This window comes from Salvelinus alpinus, chromosome 27 (genome assembly GCF_045679555.1).
Source record: "Salvelinus alpinus chromosome 27, SLU_Salpinus.1, whole genome shotgun sequence".
In the NCBI taxonomy this organism is placed as follows: Eukaryota; Metazoa; Chordata; class Actinopteri; order Salmoniformes; family Salmonidae; genus Salvelinus; species Salvelinus alpinus.
The window spans coordinates 20,209,496-20,228,756 of NC_092112.1; the positions used below are offsets into that span (position 1 = coordinate 20,209,496).

General features: G+C 45.4%; 1 protein-coding gene across 3 annotated transcripts in view; it reads left to right on the top strand.

The window, feature by feature from the left end:
- The window catches only part of LOC139556126 (arf-GAP with SH3 domain, ANK repeat and PH domain-containing protein 2-like), a 64,478-nt gene that overhangs the window by 18,570 nt on the left and 26,647 nt on the right, over positions 1–19,261 (top strand). For all 3 annotated transcript variants that reach the window (XM_071369678.1, XM_071369680.1, XM_071369679.1), the window contains 2 exons: positions 10,793–10,865; positions 13,708–13,853. In XM_071369678.1, the coding sequence (XP_071225779.1) occupies positions 10,793–10,865; positions 13,708–13,853 (219 nt within the window). The remainder of the gene's footprint in view (positions 1–10,792; positions 10,866–13,707; positions 13,854–19,261) is intronic.

Genomic DNA, 19,261 nt, shown 5'->3' on the forward strand with positions numbered 1-19,261 from the left:
CCCCTGAACAAGGCAGTTAACCCACTATTCCTAGGCTGTCATTGAAAATAAGAATTTGTTCTTAACTGACTTGCCTAGTTAAATAGAGGTAACATTTTTTTTAAAGAATAGTATAGAAAACAGTATATATGAGATGAGTAATGCCAGATATATAAATGTTATTAAGTGACTAAGATACCGTAGAACAGTATATACAGTTGAATCTCGGGAGTTTACATACACCATAGCCAAATACATTTAAAGTCAGTTTTTCACAATTCCTGACGTTTAATCCAAGTAAAAATTCCCTGTCTTAGGTCAGTTAGGATCACCACTTTATTTTAAGAATGTGAAATGTCAGAATAATAGTAGAGATAATGATTTATTTAATCTTTTATTTCTTTCATCACATTCCCAGTGGGTCAGAAGTTTACATACACTCAATTAGTATTTGGTAGCATTGCCTTTAAATTATTTAACTTGGGTCAAACGTTTCGGGTAGCCTTCCACAAGCTTCCAACAATAAGTTGGGTGAATTTCGGCGTGACTGAGTCAGGTTTGTAGGCCTCCTTGCTCGCACACGCTTTTTCAGTTCTGTGTGATGGCCACTCCAATACCTTGACTTTGTTGTCCTTAAGCCATTTTGCCACAACTTTGTAAGTATGCTTGAGGTCATTGTCCATTTGGAAGACCCATTTGCGACCAAGCTTTAACTTCCTGACTGATGTCTTGAGATGTTACTTCAAAATATCCACATAATTTTCCTGCCTCATGATGCCATCTATTTTGTGAAGTGCACAAGTTCCTCCTGCAGCAAAGCACCCCCACAACATGATGCTGCCACCCCTGTGCTTCACGGTTGGGATGGTGTTCTTTGGCTTGCCTGCCTCCCCCTTTTCCACCAAACATAACAATGGTCATTATGGCCAAACAGTTCTATTTTTGTTTCATCACACCAGAGGACGTTTCTCCAAAAAGTACGATCTTTGTCCCCATGTGCAGTTGCAAACCTTAGCCTGGCTTTTTTATGGCGGTTTTGGAGCAGTGGCTTCCTTGCTGAGCGGCCTTTCAGGTTATGACGATATAGGACTCCTTTTACTGTGGTTGTAGATACTTTGTATCTGTTTCCTCCAGCATCTTCACAAGGTCCTTTGCTGTTGTTCTGGAATTGATTTGCACTTTTCGCACTAAAGTACGTTCATCTCTAGGATACAGAACGCATCTCCTTCCTGAGCGGTATGAAGGCTGTGTGGTCCCATGGTGTTTATACTTGCGTACTATTGTTTGTACAGATGAACGTGGTACCTTCAGGCATTTGGAAATTGCTGCCAAGGATGAACCAGACACATTTTTTTCTGAGGACTTGGCTGATTTCTTTGGATTTTCCCATGATGTCAAGCAAAGAGGCACTGAGTTTGAAGGTAGGCCTTGAAATACATCCACAGGTACACCTCCAATTGACTCTAATAATGTCAATTAGCCCATCAGAAGCTTCTAAAGCCATGACATTATTTTCTGGAATTGTCTAAGCTGTTTAAAGGCACAGTCAACTTAGTGTATGTTAACTTCTGACCCACTGGAATTGTGATACAATGAATTATAAGGGAAATAATCTGTCTGTAAACAATTGTTGGAAAATTACTTGTGTCATGCACAAAGTAGATGTCCTAACCGACTTGTCAAGACTATTGTTTGTTAACAAGAAATTTGTGGAGTGGTCAAAAAAATGAGTTTTAATGACTCCAACCTAAGTGTATGTAAACTTCCAACTTCAATTGTACGTATGAGATGTGTAATGCTAGATAGAACAACACTAATGTTGAGAACAGACAGGAGACAGGCAGCTGTAATGGCGGTTTTTACATCAGGTCGACTGACAGGCAGCACTCTCCTTCCCAGTTCCTCTTATCTGCCTGACAGTGCCTGAGCAGCGTACTGTGGACTGGAGTGTCTTGCTGTTTCCTTGCCTGTGTTGCATGGTGGATAGCTCTTGTCCAGGAAGCCTCAGTGTCAGCAAGCTGCACGTAATGCCCTGGACCAGAGCTATGTGGTGGGGAACACTACCATATAGTCTCGGAGGAGGATCGCTCTCCAGTCTAGCTCAGAACAAAGCTCTAGCTTGGTAGATCACTGCTGTATCCTGGGAGAGTCCCTGGGGCTTGGGCTGGGCTGATGCACTCCTGTCCTAGCATGCTTTCTCCTTCTTTTCCTCCTCTTCTCTCTCGCAGACTGCCCAGCCTGTTCCAGCTTGTCTGCTCCCATGCCTTCCTCCCACTGGGCACACACTGGTTGAATCAACGTTGTTTCCACATCATTTTAATGAAATTACGTTGAACCAACGTGGAATAGACGTTGAATTGATGTCTGTGCCCACTGGTCTCCCTGGGCTGGGTGAGTGTCCCCTGGGCTCCCTGGGCTGGGTGAGTGTCCCCTGGGCCCCCTGGCTGGGTGAGTGTCCCCTGGGCCCCCTGGCTGGGTGAGTGTCCCCTGGGCCCCCTGGCTGGGTGAGTGTTTGCTGGGCTCCCTGGGCTGGGTGAGTGTTTGCTGGGCTCCCTGGGCTGGGTGAGTGTCTGCTGGGCTCACTGGGCTGGGTGAGTGCCTGCTGGGCTCACTGGGCTGGGTGAGTGTCTGTTGGGCTCCCTGGGCTGGGTGAGTGCCTGCTGGCTCACTGGGCTGGGTGAGTGCCTGCTGGGCTCCCTGGGCTGGGTGAGTGCCTGCTGGGCTCCCTGGCCTGGGTGAGTGTCTGCTGGGCTCCCTGGGCTGGGTGAGTGTCTGCTGAGCTCCCTGGGCTGGGTGAGTGTCTGCTAGGCTCCCTGGGCTGGGTGAGTGCCCGCTGGGCTCCCTGGGCTGGGTGAGTGCCCGCTGGGCTCCCTGGGCTGGGTGAGTGTCTGCTGGGCTCCCTGGGCTGGGTGAGTGTCCGCTGGGCTCCCTGGGCTGGGTGAGTGTCTGCTGGGCTCCCTGGGCTCGGTGAGTGTCTGCTGAGCTCCCTGGGCTGGGTGAGTGTCTGCTGGGCTCAGCAACACAGCATTGTCATCTGCTCAACCAAGAAAGTTAGTAATTACTGTAGATATAAATTCACACGGGAGTGGCAAAATATGTCAGTTGAATGAGTTCATCTACTCATCTAATGTATTTCTCTACTTTTTTTAGTAGGCCATTACAGGACCACACCACCTGATCTCCACTGTTCTTTTAGTAGGCCATTACAGGACCACACCACCTGATCTCCACTGTTCTTTTAGTAGGCCATTACAGGACCACACCACCTGATCTCCACTGTTCTTTTAGTAGGCCATTACAGGACCACACCACCTGATCTCCACTGTTCTTTTAGTAGGCCATTACAGGACCACACCACCTGATCTCCACTGTTCTTTTAGTAGGCCATTACAGGACCACACCACCTGATCTCCACTGTTCTTTTAGTAGGCCATTACAGGACCACACCACCTGATCTCCACTGTTCTTTTAGTAGGCCATTACAGGACCACACCACCTGATCTCCACTGTTCTTTTAGTAGGCCATTACAGGACCACACCATCTGATCTCCACTGTTCTTTTAGTAGGCCATTACAGGACCACACCACCTGATCTCCACTGTTCTTTTAGTAGGCCATTACGGGACCACACCATCTGATCTCCACTGTTCTTTTAGTAGGCCATTACAGGACCACACCACCTGATCTCCACTGTTCTTTTAGTAGGCCATTACAGGACCACACCATCTGATCTCCACTGTTCTTTTAGTAGGCCATTACAGGACCACACCACCTGATCTCCACTGTTCTTTTAGTAGGCCATTACAGGACCACCACCTGATCTCCACTGTTCTTTTAGTAGGCCATTACAGGACCACACCATCTGATCTCCACTGTTCTTTTAGTAGGCCATTACAGGACCACACCACCTGATCTCCACTGTTCTTTTAGTAGGCCATTACAGGACCACACCACCTGATCTCCACTGTTCTTTTAGTAGGCCATTACAGGACCACACCACCTGATCTCCACTGTTCTTTTAGTAGGCCATTACAGGACCACACCATCTGATCTCCACTGTTCTTTTAGTAGGCCATTACAGGACTACACCATCTGATCTCCACTGTTCTTTTAGTAGGCCATTACAGGACTACACCATCTGATCTCCACTGTTCTTTTAGTAGACCATTACAGGACCACACCACCTGATCTCCACTGTTCTTTTAGTAGGCCATTACAGGACCACACCATCTGATCTCCACTGTTCTTTTAGTAGGCCATTACAGGACCACACCATCTGTTCTCCACTGTTCTTTTAGTAGGCCATTACAGGACCACACCACCTGATCTCCACTGTTTTTTTAGTAGGCCATTACAGGACCACACCATCTGATCTCTACTGTTCTTTTAGTAGGCCATTACAGGACCACACCATCTGATCTCTACTGTTCTTTTAGTAGGCCATTACAGGACCACACCATCTGATCTCCACTGTTCTTTTAGTAGGCCATTACAGGACCACACCACCTGATCTCCACTGTTCTTTTAGTAGGCCATTACAGGATCACACCATCTGATCTCCACTGTTCTTTTAGTAGGCCATTACAGGACCACACCATCTGATCTCCACTGTTCTTTTAGTAGTCCATTACAGGACCACACCATCTGATCTCCACTGTTCTTTTAGTAGGCCATTACAGGACCACACCACCTGATCTCCACTGTTCTTTTAGTAGGGCATTACAGGACCACACCACCTGATCTCCACTGTTCTTTTAGTAGGCCATTACAGGACCACACCATCTGATCTCCACTGTTCTTTTAGTAGGCCATTACAGGACCACACCACCTGATCTCCACTGTTCTTTTAGTAGGCCATTACAGGACCACACCATCTGATCTCCACTGTTCTTTTAGTAGGCCATTACAGGACCACACCACCTGATCTCCACTGTTCTTTTAGTAGGCCATTACAGGACCACACCACCTGATCTCCACTGTTCTTTTAGTAGGCCATTACAGGACCACACCACCTGATCTCCACTGTTCTTTTAGTAGGCCATTACAGGACCACACCATCTGATCTCCAATGTTCTTTTAGTAGGCCATTACAGGACCACACCATCTGATCTCCACTGTTCTTTTAGTAGGCCATTACAGGACCACACCATCTTATCTCCACTGTTCTTTTAGTAGGCCATTACAGGACCACACCACCTGATCTCCACTGTTCTTTTAGTAGGCCATTACAGGACCACACCATCTGATCTCCACTGTTCTTTTAGTAGGCCATTACAGGACCACACCACCTGATCTCCACTGTTCTTTTAGTAGGGCATTACAGGACCACACCACCTGATCTCCACTGTTCTTTTAGTAGGCCATTACAGGACCACACCATCTGATCTCCACTGTTCTTTTAGTAGGCCATTACAGGACCACACCACCTGATCTCCACTGTTCTTTTAGTAGGCCATTACAGGACCACACCATCTGATCTCCACTGTTCTTTTAGTAGGCCATTACAGGACCACACCACCTGATCTCCACTGTTCTTTTAGTAGGCCATTACAGGACCACACCACCTGATCTCCACTGTTCTTTTAGTAGGCCATTACAGGACCACACCACCTGATCTCCACTGTTCTTTTAGTAGGCCATTACAGGACCACACCACCTGATCTCCACTGTTCTTTTAGTAGGCCATTACAGGACCACACCATCTGATCTCCACTGTTCTTTTAGTAGGCCATTACAGGACCACACCACCTGATCTCCACTGTTCTTTTAGTAGGCCATTACAGGACCACACCACCTGATCTCCACTGTTCTTTTAGTAGGCCATTACAGGACCACACCATCTGATCTCCACTGTTCTTTTAGTAGGCCATTACAGGACCACACCACCTGATCTCCACTGTTCTTTTAGTAGGCCATTGCAGGACCACACCACCTGATCTCCACTGTTCTTTTAGTAGGCCATTACAGGACCACACCACCTGATCTCCACTGTTCTTTTAGTAGGCCATTACAGGACCACACCACCTGATCTCCACTGTTCTTTTAGTAGGCCATTACAGGACCACACCATCTGATCTCCACTGTTCTTTTAGTAGGCCATTACAGGACCACACCATCTGTTCTCCACTGTTCTTTTAGTAGACCATTACAGGACCACACCACCTGATCTCCACTGTTCTTTTAGTAGGCCATTACAGGACCACACCATCTGATCTCCACTGTTCTTTTAGTAGGCCATTACAGGACCACACCATCTGATCTCCACTGTTCTTTTAGTAGGCCATTACAGGACCACACCACCTGATCTCCACTGTTCTTTTAGTAGGCCATTACAGGACCACACCACCTGATCTCCACTGTTCTTTTAGTAGGCCATTACAGGATCACACCATCTGATCTCCACTGTTCTTTTAGTAGGCCATTACAGGACCACACCATCTGATCTCCACTGTTCTTTTAGTAGGCCATTACAGGACCACACCATCTGATCTCCACTGTTCTTTTAGTAGGCCATTACAGGACCACACCACCTGATCTCCACTTCTTTTAGTAGGGCATTACAGGACCACACCACCTGATCTCCACTGTTCTTTTAGTAGGCCATTACAGGACCACACCATCTGATCTCCACTGTTCTTTTAGTAGGCCATTACAGGACCACACCACCTGATCTCCACTGTTCTTTTAGTAGGCCATTACAGGACCACACCATCTGATCTCCACTGTTCTTTTAGTAGGCCATTACAGGACCACACCACCTGATCTCCACTGTTCTTTTAGTAGGCCATTACAGGACCACACCACCTGATCTCCACTGTTCTTTTAGTAGGCCATTACAGGACCACACCACCTGATCTCCACTGTTCTTTTAGTAGGCCATTACAGGACCACACCATCTGATCTCCACTGTTCTTTTAGTAGGCCATTACAGGACCACACCACCTGATCTCCACTGTTCTTTTAGTAGGCCATTACAGGACCACACCACCTGATCTCCACTGTTCTTTTAGTAGGCCATTACAGGACCACACCATCTGATCTCCACTGTTCTTTTAGTAGGCCATTACAGGACCACACCACCTGATCTCCACTGTTCTTTTAGTAGGCCATTACAGGACCACACCACCTGATCTCCACTGTTCTTTTAGTAGGCCATTACAGGACCACACCACCTGATCTCCACTGTTCTTTTAGTAGGCCATTACAGGACCACACCACCTGATCTCCACTGTTCTTTTAGTAGGCCATTACAGGACCACACCATCTGATCTCCACTGTTCTTTTAGTAGGCCATTACAGGACCACACCATCTGATCTCCACTGTTCTTTTAGTAGGCCATTACAGGACCACACCATCTGATCTCCACTGTTCTTTTAGTAGGCCATTACAGGATCACACCATCTGATCTCCACTGTTCTTTTAGTAGGCCATTACAGGACCACCACATCTGATCTCCACTGTTCTTTTAGTAGGCCATTACAGGACCACACCATCTGATCTCCACTGTTCTTTTAGTAGGCCATTACAGGATCACACCATCTGATCTCCACTGTTCTTTTAGTAGGCCATTACAGGACCACCACATCTGATCTCCACTGTTCTTTTAGTAGACCATTACAGGACCACACCATCTGATCTCCACTGTTCTTTTAGTAGGCCATTACAGGACCACACCATCTGATCTCCACTGTTCTTTTAGTAGACCATTACAGGACCACACCACCTGATCTCCACTGTTCTTTTAGTAGACCATTACAGGACCACAACATCTGATCCCCATCGTCCCCAAGTGTGGTTTTCCCACTAACCATTTCCTTGTTTTTACAGCCTCTCTGGTTTCTGAGCTTCATATCAGAGACTGTATCTTGGCAGTGCACTACTTTTAACCAGAGCCCTATGGGAATGTGTTGCCATTTTGGACGCACAGAGAGTGGCTGCCTAGCACTATAGCATTATGGTTGTGCAGGCAGACCGTGGGCTTGGCTGGCATGTTGCCATGTCTGTCTTGTTACTGTGTAAACAGTAGGGCTGGGCTCAGGACTGCATGGCCATTCTCTCATTCTCTCACACACTGCTCTAATCTCAGGGGAATTCGTACACACAGTGACTAAGGACTGGGCTGTGAGTGAGTGAGTGAGTGAGTGAGTGAGTGAGTGAGTGAGTGAGTGAGTGAGTGAGTGAGTGAGTGAGTGAGTGAGTGAGTGAGTGAGTGAGTGAGTGAGTGAAATAGTTCCAGTAGTCCTTTCTGTTTACTTCCTGCCTCATAGATGTGTTTCTTTGTGATCCCTCTCCCTACAGCCTCTTGATCAAAGCAAATCACATTTTATTGTCACATGCGCCGCATACAACAGGTGTAGACAGTGAATGCTTACTTACAAGCCCCTAACCAACAATGCTTTAAGAAGTTAAGAAGAAAAATGTGTTAAGTAAAAAATAGATTCGTAGAAAAATAGAAAATAAAAGTAACAAATAATTAAACAAGTAACAAATAGTTAAACATGATGTACCTTATATACAGTGGGGAGAACAAGTATTTGATACACTGCCGATTTTGCAGGTTTTCCTACTTACAAAGCATGTAGAGGTCTGTAATTTTTATCATAGGTACACTTCAACTGTGAGAGACGGAATCTAAAACAAAAATCCAGAAAATCACATTGTATGATTTTTAAGTAATTAATTTGCATTTTATTGCATGACTTAAGTATTTGATCACCTACCAACCAGTAAGAATTCCAGCTCTCACAGACCTGTTAGTTTTTCTTTAAGAAGCCCTCCTGTTCTCCACTCATTACCTGTATTAACTGCACCTGTTTGAACTCGTTACCTGTATAAAAGACACCTGTCCACACACTCAATCAAACAGACTCCAACCTCTCCACAATGGCCAAGACCAGAGAGCTGTGTAAGGACATCAGGGATAAAATTGTAGACCTGCACACGGCTGGGATGGGCTACAGGACAATAGGCAAGCAGCTTGGTGAGAAGGCAACAACTGTTAGCGCAATTATTAGAAAATGGAAGAAGTTCAAGATGACGGTCAATCACCCTCGGTCTGGGGCTCCATGCAAGATCTCACCTCGTGGGGCATCAATGATCATGAGAAAGGTGAGGGATCAGCCCAGAACTACACGGCAGGACCTGGTCAATGACCTGAAGAGAGCTGGGACCACAGTCTCAAAGAAAACCATTAGTAAAACACTACGCCGTCATGGATTAAAATCCTGCAGCGCACGCAAGGTCCCCCTGCTCAAGCCAGCGCATGTCCAGGCCCGTCTGAAGTTTGCCAATGACCATCTGGATGATCCAGAGGAGGAATGGGAGAAGGTCATGTGGTCTGATGAGACAAAAATAGAGCTTTTTGGTCTAAACTCCACTCGCCGTGTTTGGAGGAAGAAGAAGGATGAGTACAACCCCAAGAACACCATCCCAACCATGAAGCATGGAGGTGGAAACATCATTCTTTGGGGATACTTTTCTGCAAAGAGGACAGGACGACTGCACCGTATTGAGGGGAGGATGGATGGGGCCATGTATCGCAAGATCTTGGCCAACAACCTCCTTCCCTCAATAAGAGCATTGAAATGGGTCGTGGCTGGGTCTTCCAGCATGACAACGACCCAAAACACACAGCCAGGGCAACTAAGGAGTGGCTCTGTAAGAAGCATCTCAAGGTCCTGGAGTGGCCTAGCCAGTCTCCAGACCTGAACCCAATAGAAAATCTTTGGAGGGAGCTGAAAGTCCGTATTGCCCAGCGACAGCCCCGAAACCTGAAGGACCTGGAGAAGGTCTGTATGGAGGAGTGGGCCAAAATCCCTGCTGCAGTGTGTGCAAACCTGGTCAAGAACTACAGGAAATGTATGATCTCTGTAATTGCAAACAAAGGTTTCTGTACCAAATATTAAGTTCTGCTTTTCTGATGTATCAAATACTTATGTCATGCAATAAAATGCAAATTAATTACTTAAAAATCATACAATGTGATTTTCTGGATTTTTGTTTTAGATTCCGTCTCTCACAGTTGAAGTGTACCTATGATAAAAATTACAGACCTCTACATGTTTTGTAAGTAGGAAAACCTGCAAAATCGGCAGTGTATCAAATACTTGTTCTCCCCACTGTATGTGTCTCTGTGTGTTCTCTCTCCCTACAGGCTCTAGATGTACCTCATAGATGTGTCTCTGTGTGTTCTCTCTCCCTACAGGCTCTAGATGTACCTCATAGATGTGTCTATCTGTGTTCTCTCTCCCTACAGGCTCTAGATGTACCTCATAGATGTGTCTATCTGTGTTCTCTCTCCCTACAGGCTCTAGATGTACCTCATAGATGTGTCTATCTGTGTTCTCTCTCCCTACAGGCTCTAGATGTACCTCATAGATGTGTCTCTGTGTGTTCTCTCTCCCTACAGGCTCTAGATGTACCTCATAGATGTGTCTCTGTGTGTTCTCTCTCCCTACAGGCTCTAGATGTACCTCATAGATGTGTCTCTGTGTGTTCTCTCTCCCTACAGGCTCTAGATGTACCTCATAGATGTGTCTCTGTGTGTTCTCTCTCCCTACAGGCTCTAGATGTACCTCATAGATGTGTCTCTGTGTGTTCTCTCTCCCTACAGGCTCTAGATGTACCTCATAGATGTGTCTGTGTGTTCTCTCTCCCTACAGGCTCTAGATGTACCTCATAGATGTGTCTGTGTGTGTTCTCTCTCCCTACAGGCTCTAGATGTACCTCATAGATGTGTCTGTGTGTTCTCTCTCCCTACAGGCTCTAGATGTACCTCATAGATGTGTCTCTGTGTGTTCTCTCTCCCTACAGGCTCTAGATGTAGACAGAGGAGTACTTCACAAGATCAAGAAGTCTGTCAAGGCCATAAACATCTCTGGCCTGGGTGAGTACAAAGCAGTATAGAACAGTACAGTACACTACTACATAGTACAATACAGTACACTACAACACAGTACATTACAGTGCAACACAGTACAGTACAACACAGTACATTACAGTACACCACAGTACAGTACAACACGGTACATTACAGGACACCACAGTACATTACAGTACATTACAACACAGTACAGTACATTACAGTACAGCACAGTACATTACAGTACAGTACAACACAGTCCAGTACATTACGGTACAGTACACCACAGTATAGTACACTACCCTACAGTATAGTACACTTCAACACTGTATAGTACACTACAACACAGTACAGTATACCACAGTACATTACAACACAATACAGTACAACATAGTTCAGTACAGTACACTACAACACAATACAGTACACCACAGTACATTACAGTACACCACAGTACATTACAGTAATTACAGTGCAGTACATTACAGTACACCATATTACATTACAGTACATTACAGTACATTACAGTAATTACAGCACAGTACATTACCTAACAACACAGTGCGGTGCAGTACAGTACATTACAATACAACACGGTACATTACAGTACACCACAGTACATTACAGTACACCACAGTACATTACAGCACAGTACATTACATAACAACACAGTACAGTGCAGTACAGTACAGTACAACACAGTACATTACAGTACAGTACAGTACAGTACAACACAGTACATTACAGTACAGTACATTACAGTACAACACGGTACATTACAGGACACCACAGTGCATTACAGTACAGTACAGTACATTACAGTACAGCACAGTACATTACAGTACAGTCCAACACGGTACAGTACATTACGGTACAGTACAGTACAACACAGTACATTACAGTACAGCACAGTACATTACAACACAGTACAGTACATTACGGTACAGTGCAGTACAGTACAACAGTACAGTACACTACAACACAGTACATTACACTACAACACAGTACGTTACAGTACAACAGTATAGTGCAGCACATTACAGTACAGTACATTACGGTACAACACAATACAGTACACTACAACACAGTACATTACAGTACATCCCAGTGCATTACAGTACAGTACATTACAGTACAGCACAATACAGTGCAGTACATTACAGGACAGTACATTAGTGAGTGAGTCAGTCCTGGTGTACAGTTTCCACTAACCTCTGTACTCCAGTTGTGCAGCGTGTTGGTATCCCTCAATATACTTCACAATAATATTAGTGTGTCTGACTCATTAGTGTATTTTGGTACACACACGCACACAATCTCCACACAGTCGAGAGAGAGAAGTATAGTTTATAGCACCTCAACACATTCCTCCCATTCCACACACCTGTCCCAGCAGGCCTAAGGAGCAGAGGTCCCTCCTACAATACGCTATATTAAACGTCCCTACTCAGTTAAACCCAGGCCCTTTTCTTCCATGACTGTCCCTCTCCACCCAGCACACAGACCTTCCAGTCTAATCCCAGGGTCATAATCCTGGATCAGGGGCTGATAATCACAGCTTTAACCCAGTTGGATCTGCACATGCTGGAAATACCTTAAAGCTAGAATCCGTCATTGAAACAATAACAAGGTGTTTTCCCCTCCCCTGTTTCGCTAAAAAGCAGTCTCAAATTGAGACAGAGCTATGGATGCAATAACTGACCATCCATTATATTAAATGTATAGTTTTAACAATGTTATGACGCTATAAAGTGTTTGTTTACATTTACTTTGTTTACAAACGTTGGGGTAAAACAAGCTTGTATTTTGGGTTCTCATGGAGTGTGACAGTTGAACTAAGATCATCAGGCATTTATAAGTTATATTCTTCAACAATCAATCGATGTATATATCATTTATAAGTCCAAAAATGGATGTAGCAACTAAGGATTCTAGCTTTAACGCCACGTTGCTTTTGTTTGGAGCTGCTGTGTAAACTAAGCTCTGAGTCTTTAAACACACTTTACAGGCCCAACATGCTCGTCACTGTTATGAAAGGCTGTGTAAGAATGGCATCGTTAGTCTGGTCCCAGATCTGTTTGTGCTGGTCTTGAGTTGACAACTCCTATAGCTATTGAGTTGGCAAGGCAGCAGTTAGGTGTTTTTACTTAGGATTTATGTAATGTATTTATGGCAACTAAACGTGTTGAGAGTGGTGGGAAGTCAGTCAGGAAAGTAGTAGAATGATTTTCATCCTGTTTCTGGGACATACACTCTGTTCTAATGAAGCTCCTGCATGCTCCTGCATGCTCCTGCATTGTCCTGCATGGTCCTGCATGCTCCTGCATGGTCCTGCATGCTCCTGCATGCTCCTGCATGGTCCTGCATGTGCTTCTACATCTGCATTGCTTGCTGTTTGGGGTTTTAGGCTGGGTTCCCATATAGCACTTAGTGCTGCTAATGTAAAAAGGGCTTTATAAATACATTTGATTGATTGATTGATTGATTGAACACCACATCCAAGCCAGTTTCCTGTCTTACAGAGAGAATTCCTGACGCTCAGCACTCTATGAGACACTTTGTGTATGTCCCTGAGTGGATCGAGTTGTATTGAATTGAATGTATTCGCCTTCTCAAGTTTATCAGTGATCAGACCTAACATTTTAGGTCAGGTCAATTTAGAAAAGACAGTATCACAGAGATATGAAATGTCCACTAACAAGTCTCACTAACTCTTTAGAATGGCATAGAGGACCCTATTAAAATAAGAGTCTGTGTAAAGCCTCTGTGATTCATTTTTAATGATGTAAAGTGTGTTTGTGACCCATGAAAAATCAACCTTTACACAACTTCTGATTTGACTTGATTTGACGACTGTGTTTCTCAGCCCACGTTGACAATGAGGAGCAGTACATTCAGTCTATGGAGAAGTTCGGAGACAACTGTGTCTCTAGAGAGGATCCGGAGGTGGGCTCAGCCTTACTCAAGTTCGCCATCTTTACCAAAGAGCTCACAGCCCTCTTCAAGAACCTGGTGAGACCCCATCACACACACACACACACACACACACACACACACACACACACACACACACACACACACACACACACACACACACACACACACACACACACACACACACACACACACACACACACACACACACAGCGCTAACCACTGGCACATACTGCATCTCGACCTCTCAAGCACATTCATTGTGACCCCTGTTTTTCTCTCTCTCTCACACCCATATTTTTATCTGCCCTTTCATTTGGCCTGTCGCTTAGGCCTACAACCAAGTGCGTGGAGTGTACACTTTAATTAAAGATACTGTATCTGCAGTATATCTACTGACTATATGACAGGCAGGACCTGCCTTTAAAGATATTTTGTGCAGGAAGTAGTTGAGTGCTCAGCTGCTAATTTCAAAGTGTCAAGTGTTATTGCTTCCTTCACACCGTGTTGTAGACTTGAGTGATGTGTGTCTTGTGGAGTGTTTAGGCTTTCTTTCACTCTGTCTTTCTGTACATCTCTCTGTCTCTACATCACCCTGTCTCTCTGTCTCTACATCACTCTGTCTCTCTGTCTCTACATCACTCTGTCTCTGTCTCTACATCTCTCTGTCTCTACATCACTCTGTCTCTACATCACCCTGTCTCTCTGTCTCTACATCTCTCTGTCTCTACATCTCTCTGTCTCTACATCACTCTGTCTCTCTGTCTCTACATCACTCTGTCTCTACATCACTCTCTCTACATAACTCTGTCTCTACATCTCTCTGTCTCTACATCACTCAGTCTCTCTGTCTCTACATCACTCTGTCTCTCTGTCTCTACATCACTCTGTCTCTCTGTCTCTACATCACGCTGTCTCTCTGTCTCGACATCACGCTGTCTCTCTGTCTCGACATCACTCGGTCTCTCTGTCTCTGCATCACTCTGTCTCTCTGTTTCTACATCACTCTGTCTCTCTGTCTCTACATCACTCTGTCTCTACATCTCTCTGTCTCTACATCACTCTGTCTCTCTGTCTCTACATCACTCTCTCTCTACATCACTCTGTCTCTACATCACTGTCTGTCTGTCTCTACATCACTCTGTCTCTACATTACTCTGTCTCTACATCACTCTATCTCTCTCTCTCTACATCACTCTGTCTCTCTGTCTCTACATCACTCTGTCTCTCTGTCTCTATATCACTCTGTCTCTACATCATTCTCTCTCTACATCACTCTGTCTCTCTGTCTCTACATCACTGTGTCTCTACATCACTCTGTCATTCTGTCTCTCTGTCTCTAGATCACTCTGTCTCTACATCACTCTCTCTCTACATCACTCTGTCTCTCTGTCTCTACATCACTCTGTCTCTCTGTCTCTACATCTCTCTGTCTCTACATCACTCTGTCTCTCTGTCTCTACATCTCTCTGTCGCTCTGTCTCTACATCACTCTGTCTCTACATCACTCTGTCTCTACATCACTCTGTCTCTCTGTCTCTACATCACTCTGTCTCTACATCACTCTGTCTCTACATCACTCTGTCTCTACATCACTCTGTCTCTACATCACTCTGTCTCTCTGTCTCTACATCTCTCTGTCTCTACATCACTCTGTCTCTACATCACTCTGTCTCTACATAACTCTGTCTCTACATCTCTCTGTCTCTACATCACTCAGTCTCTCTGTCTCTACATCACTCTGTCTCTCTGTCTCTACATCACTCTGTCTCTCTGTCTCTACATCTCTCTGTCTCTACATCACTCTGTCTCTCTGTCTCTACATCACGCTGTCTCTCTGTCTCGACATCACGCTGTCTCTCTGTCTCGACATCACTCTGTCTCTCTGTCTCTGCATCACTCTGTTTTTCTGTCTCTACTTCTCTCTGTCTCTACATCACTCTGTCTCTCTGTCTCTACATCACGCTGTCTCTCTGTCTCGACATCACGCTGTCTCTCTGTCTCGACATCACTCTGTCTCTCTGTCTCTACATCACTCTGTCTCTCTGTCTCTACATCACTCTGTCTCTACATCACTCTGTCTCTCTGTCTCTACATCACTCTGTCTTTACATTACTCTGTCTCTCTGTCTCTACATCACTCTGTCTCTACATCACTCTGTCTCTACATCACTGTCTGTCTGTCTCTACATCACTCTGTCTCTACATTACTCTGTCTCTACATCACTCTATCTCTCTGTCTCTACATCACGCTGTCTCTCTGTCTCTACATCACTCTGTCTCTCTGTCTCTACATCACTCTGCCTCTACATCACTCTGTCTCTACATAACTCTGTCTCTACATCACTCTGTCTCTACATCACTCTGTCTCTACATAACTCTGTCTCTACATCTCTCTGTCTCTACATCACTCAGTCTCTCTGTCTCTACATCACTCTGTCTCTACATCACTCTGTCTCTCTGTCTCTACATCTCTCTGTCTCTCTGTCTCTACATCACACTGTCTCTCTGTCTCGACATCACGCTGTCTCTGTCTCGACATCACTCTGTCTCTCTGTCTCTGCATCACTCTGTCTCTCTGTCTCTACATCACTCTGTCTCTCTGTCTCTACATCACTCTGTCTCTCTGTCGCTACATCACTCTCTCTCTACATCACTCTGTCTCTCTGTCTCTACATCACTCTGTCTTTACATTACTCTGTCTCTCTGTCTCTTCATCACTCTGTCTCTACATCACTGTCTGTCTGTCTCTACATCACTCTGTCTCTACATTACTCTGTCTCTACATCACTCTATCTCTCTGTCTCTACATCACGCTGTCTCTCTGTCTCTACATCTCTCTCTCTCTCTACATCACTCTGTCTCTCTGTCTCTACATCACTCTGTCTTTACATTACTCTGTCTCTACATCACTCTGTCTCTCTGTCTCTATATCACTCTGTCTCTACATCATTCTCTCTCTACATCACTCTGTCTCTCTGTCTCTACATCACTCTGTCTCTACATCACTCTGTCATTCTGTCTCTCTGTCTCTAGATCACTCTGTCTCTACATCACTCTCTCTCTACATCACTCTGTCTCTATGTCTCTACATCACTCTGTCTCTCTGTCTCTACATCACTCTGTCTCTACATCACTCTGTCTCTCTGTCTCTACATCTCTCTGTCGCTCTGTCTCTACATCACTCTGTCTCTACATCACTCTGTCTCTACATCACTCTGTCTCTCTGTCTCTACATCACTCTGTCTCTACATCTCTCTGTCTCTACATCACTCTGTCTCTCTGCCTCTACATCACTCTGTCTCTCTGTCTCTATATCACTCTGTCTCTACATCATTATCTCTCTACATCACTCTGTCTCTACATCACTCTGTCATTCTGTCTCTCTGTCTCTAGATCACTCTGTCTCTACATCACTCTCTCTCTACATCACTCTGTCTCTCTGTCTCTACATCACTCTGTCTCTCTGTCTCTACATCACTCTGTCTCTACATCACTCTCTCTCTACATCACTCTGTCTCTCTGTCTCTACATCACTCTGTCTTTGCATCCTCTGTCTCTCTACCTGTCTGTCTCTACATCACTCTGTATCTCTCTCTACCTGTCTGTCTCTACATCCATCTGTCTCTCTCTCTCTACCTGTCTGTCTCTACATCCCTCTGTCTCTCTACCTGTCTGTTTCTACATCCCTCTGTCTCTCTATCTGTCTGTCTCTACATCCGTCTGTCTCTCTACCTGTCCGTCTCTACATCCCTCTGTCTCTCTACCTGTCTGTCTCTCTACCTGTCTGTCTCTACTTGTCTGTCTCTACATCCCTCATGTCTCTCTACCTGTCTGTCTCTCTACCTGTCTGTCTCTACCTGTCTGTCTCTACATCCCTCTGTCTCTCTATCTGTCTGTCTCTACATCCCTCTGTCTCTCTACCTGTCTGTCTCTACATCCCTCTGTTTCTCTATCTGTCTGTCTCTACATCCCTCTGTCTCTCTACATCCCTCTGTCTCTCTACCTGTCTGTCTCTACATCCCTCTGTCTCTCTACCTGTCTGTCTCTACATCCCTCTGTCTCTCTACCTGTCTGTTTCTCTACCTGTCTGTCTCTACCTGTCTGTCTCTACATCCCTCTCTATTTGTCTGTCTCTACATCCCTCTGTCTCTCTACCTGTCTGTCTCTCTACCTGTCTGTCTCTACCTGTCTGTCTCTACATCCCTCATGTATCTCTACCTGTCTGTCTCTCTACCTGTCTGTCTCTACCTGTCTCTCTACATCCCTCTGTCTCTCTATCTGTCTGTCTCTACATCCATCTGTCTCTCTACCTGTCTGTCTCTACATCCCTCTGTCTCTCTATCTGTCTGTCTCTACATCCCTCTGTCTCTCTACATCCCTATGTCTCTCTACCTGTCTGTCTCTACATCCCTCTGTCTCTCTACCTGTCTGTCTCTACATCCCTCTGTCTCTCTACCTGTCTGTTTCTCTACCTGTCTGTCTCTACATCCCTCTCTATTTGTCTGTCTCTGCATCCCTCTGTCTCTCTACCTGTCTGTCACTACCTGTCTGTTTCTCTACCTGTCTGTCTCTACATCCCTCTCTATTTGTCTGTCTCTGCATCCCTCTGTCTCTCTACCTGTCTGTCACTACCTGTCTGTCTCTACCTGTCTGTCTCTCTACCTGTCTGTCTCTACCTGTCTGTCTCTCTACCTGTCTGTCTCTACATCCCTCTCTATTTGGCTGTCTCTACATCCCTCTGTCTCTCTACCTGTCTGTCTCTCTACCTGTCTGTCACTACCTGTCTGTCTCTCTACCTGTCTGTCTCTACCTGTCTGTCTCTCTACCTGTCTGTCTCTACATCCCTCTCTATTTGGCTGTCTCTACATCCCTCTGTCTCTCTACCTGTCTGTCTCTCTACCTGTCTGTCACTACCTGTCTGTCTCTCTACCTGTCTGTCTCTACCTGTCTGTCTCTACATCCCTCTCTATCTGTCTGTCTCTATATCCCTCTGTCTCTCTACCTGTCTGTCTCTACATCCCTCTGTCTCTCTATCTGTCTGTCTCTACATCCCTCTGTCTCTCTACATCCCTCTGTCTCTCTACCTGTCTGTCTCTACATCCCTCTGTCTCTCTACCTGTCTGTCTCTACATCCCTCTGTCTCTCTACCTGTCTGTTTCTCTACCTGTCTGTCTCTACCTGTCTGTCTCTACATCCCTCTCTATTTGTCTGTCTCTACATCCCTCTGTCTCTCTACCTGTCTCTCTCTACCTGTCTGTCTCTACCTGTCTGTCTCTACATCCCTCATGTATCTCTACCTGTCTGTCTCTCTACCTGTCTGTCTCTACCTGTCTGTCTCTACATCCCTCTGTCTCTCTACCTGTCTGTCTCTACATCCCTCTGTCTCTCTACCTGTCTGTCTTTACATCCCTCTGTCTCTCTACCTGTCTGTTTCTCTACCTGTCTGTCTCTACATCCCTCTCTATTTGTCTGTCTCTGCATCCC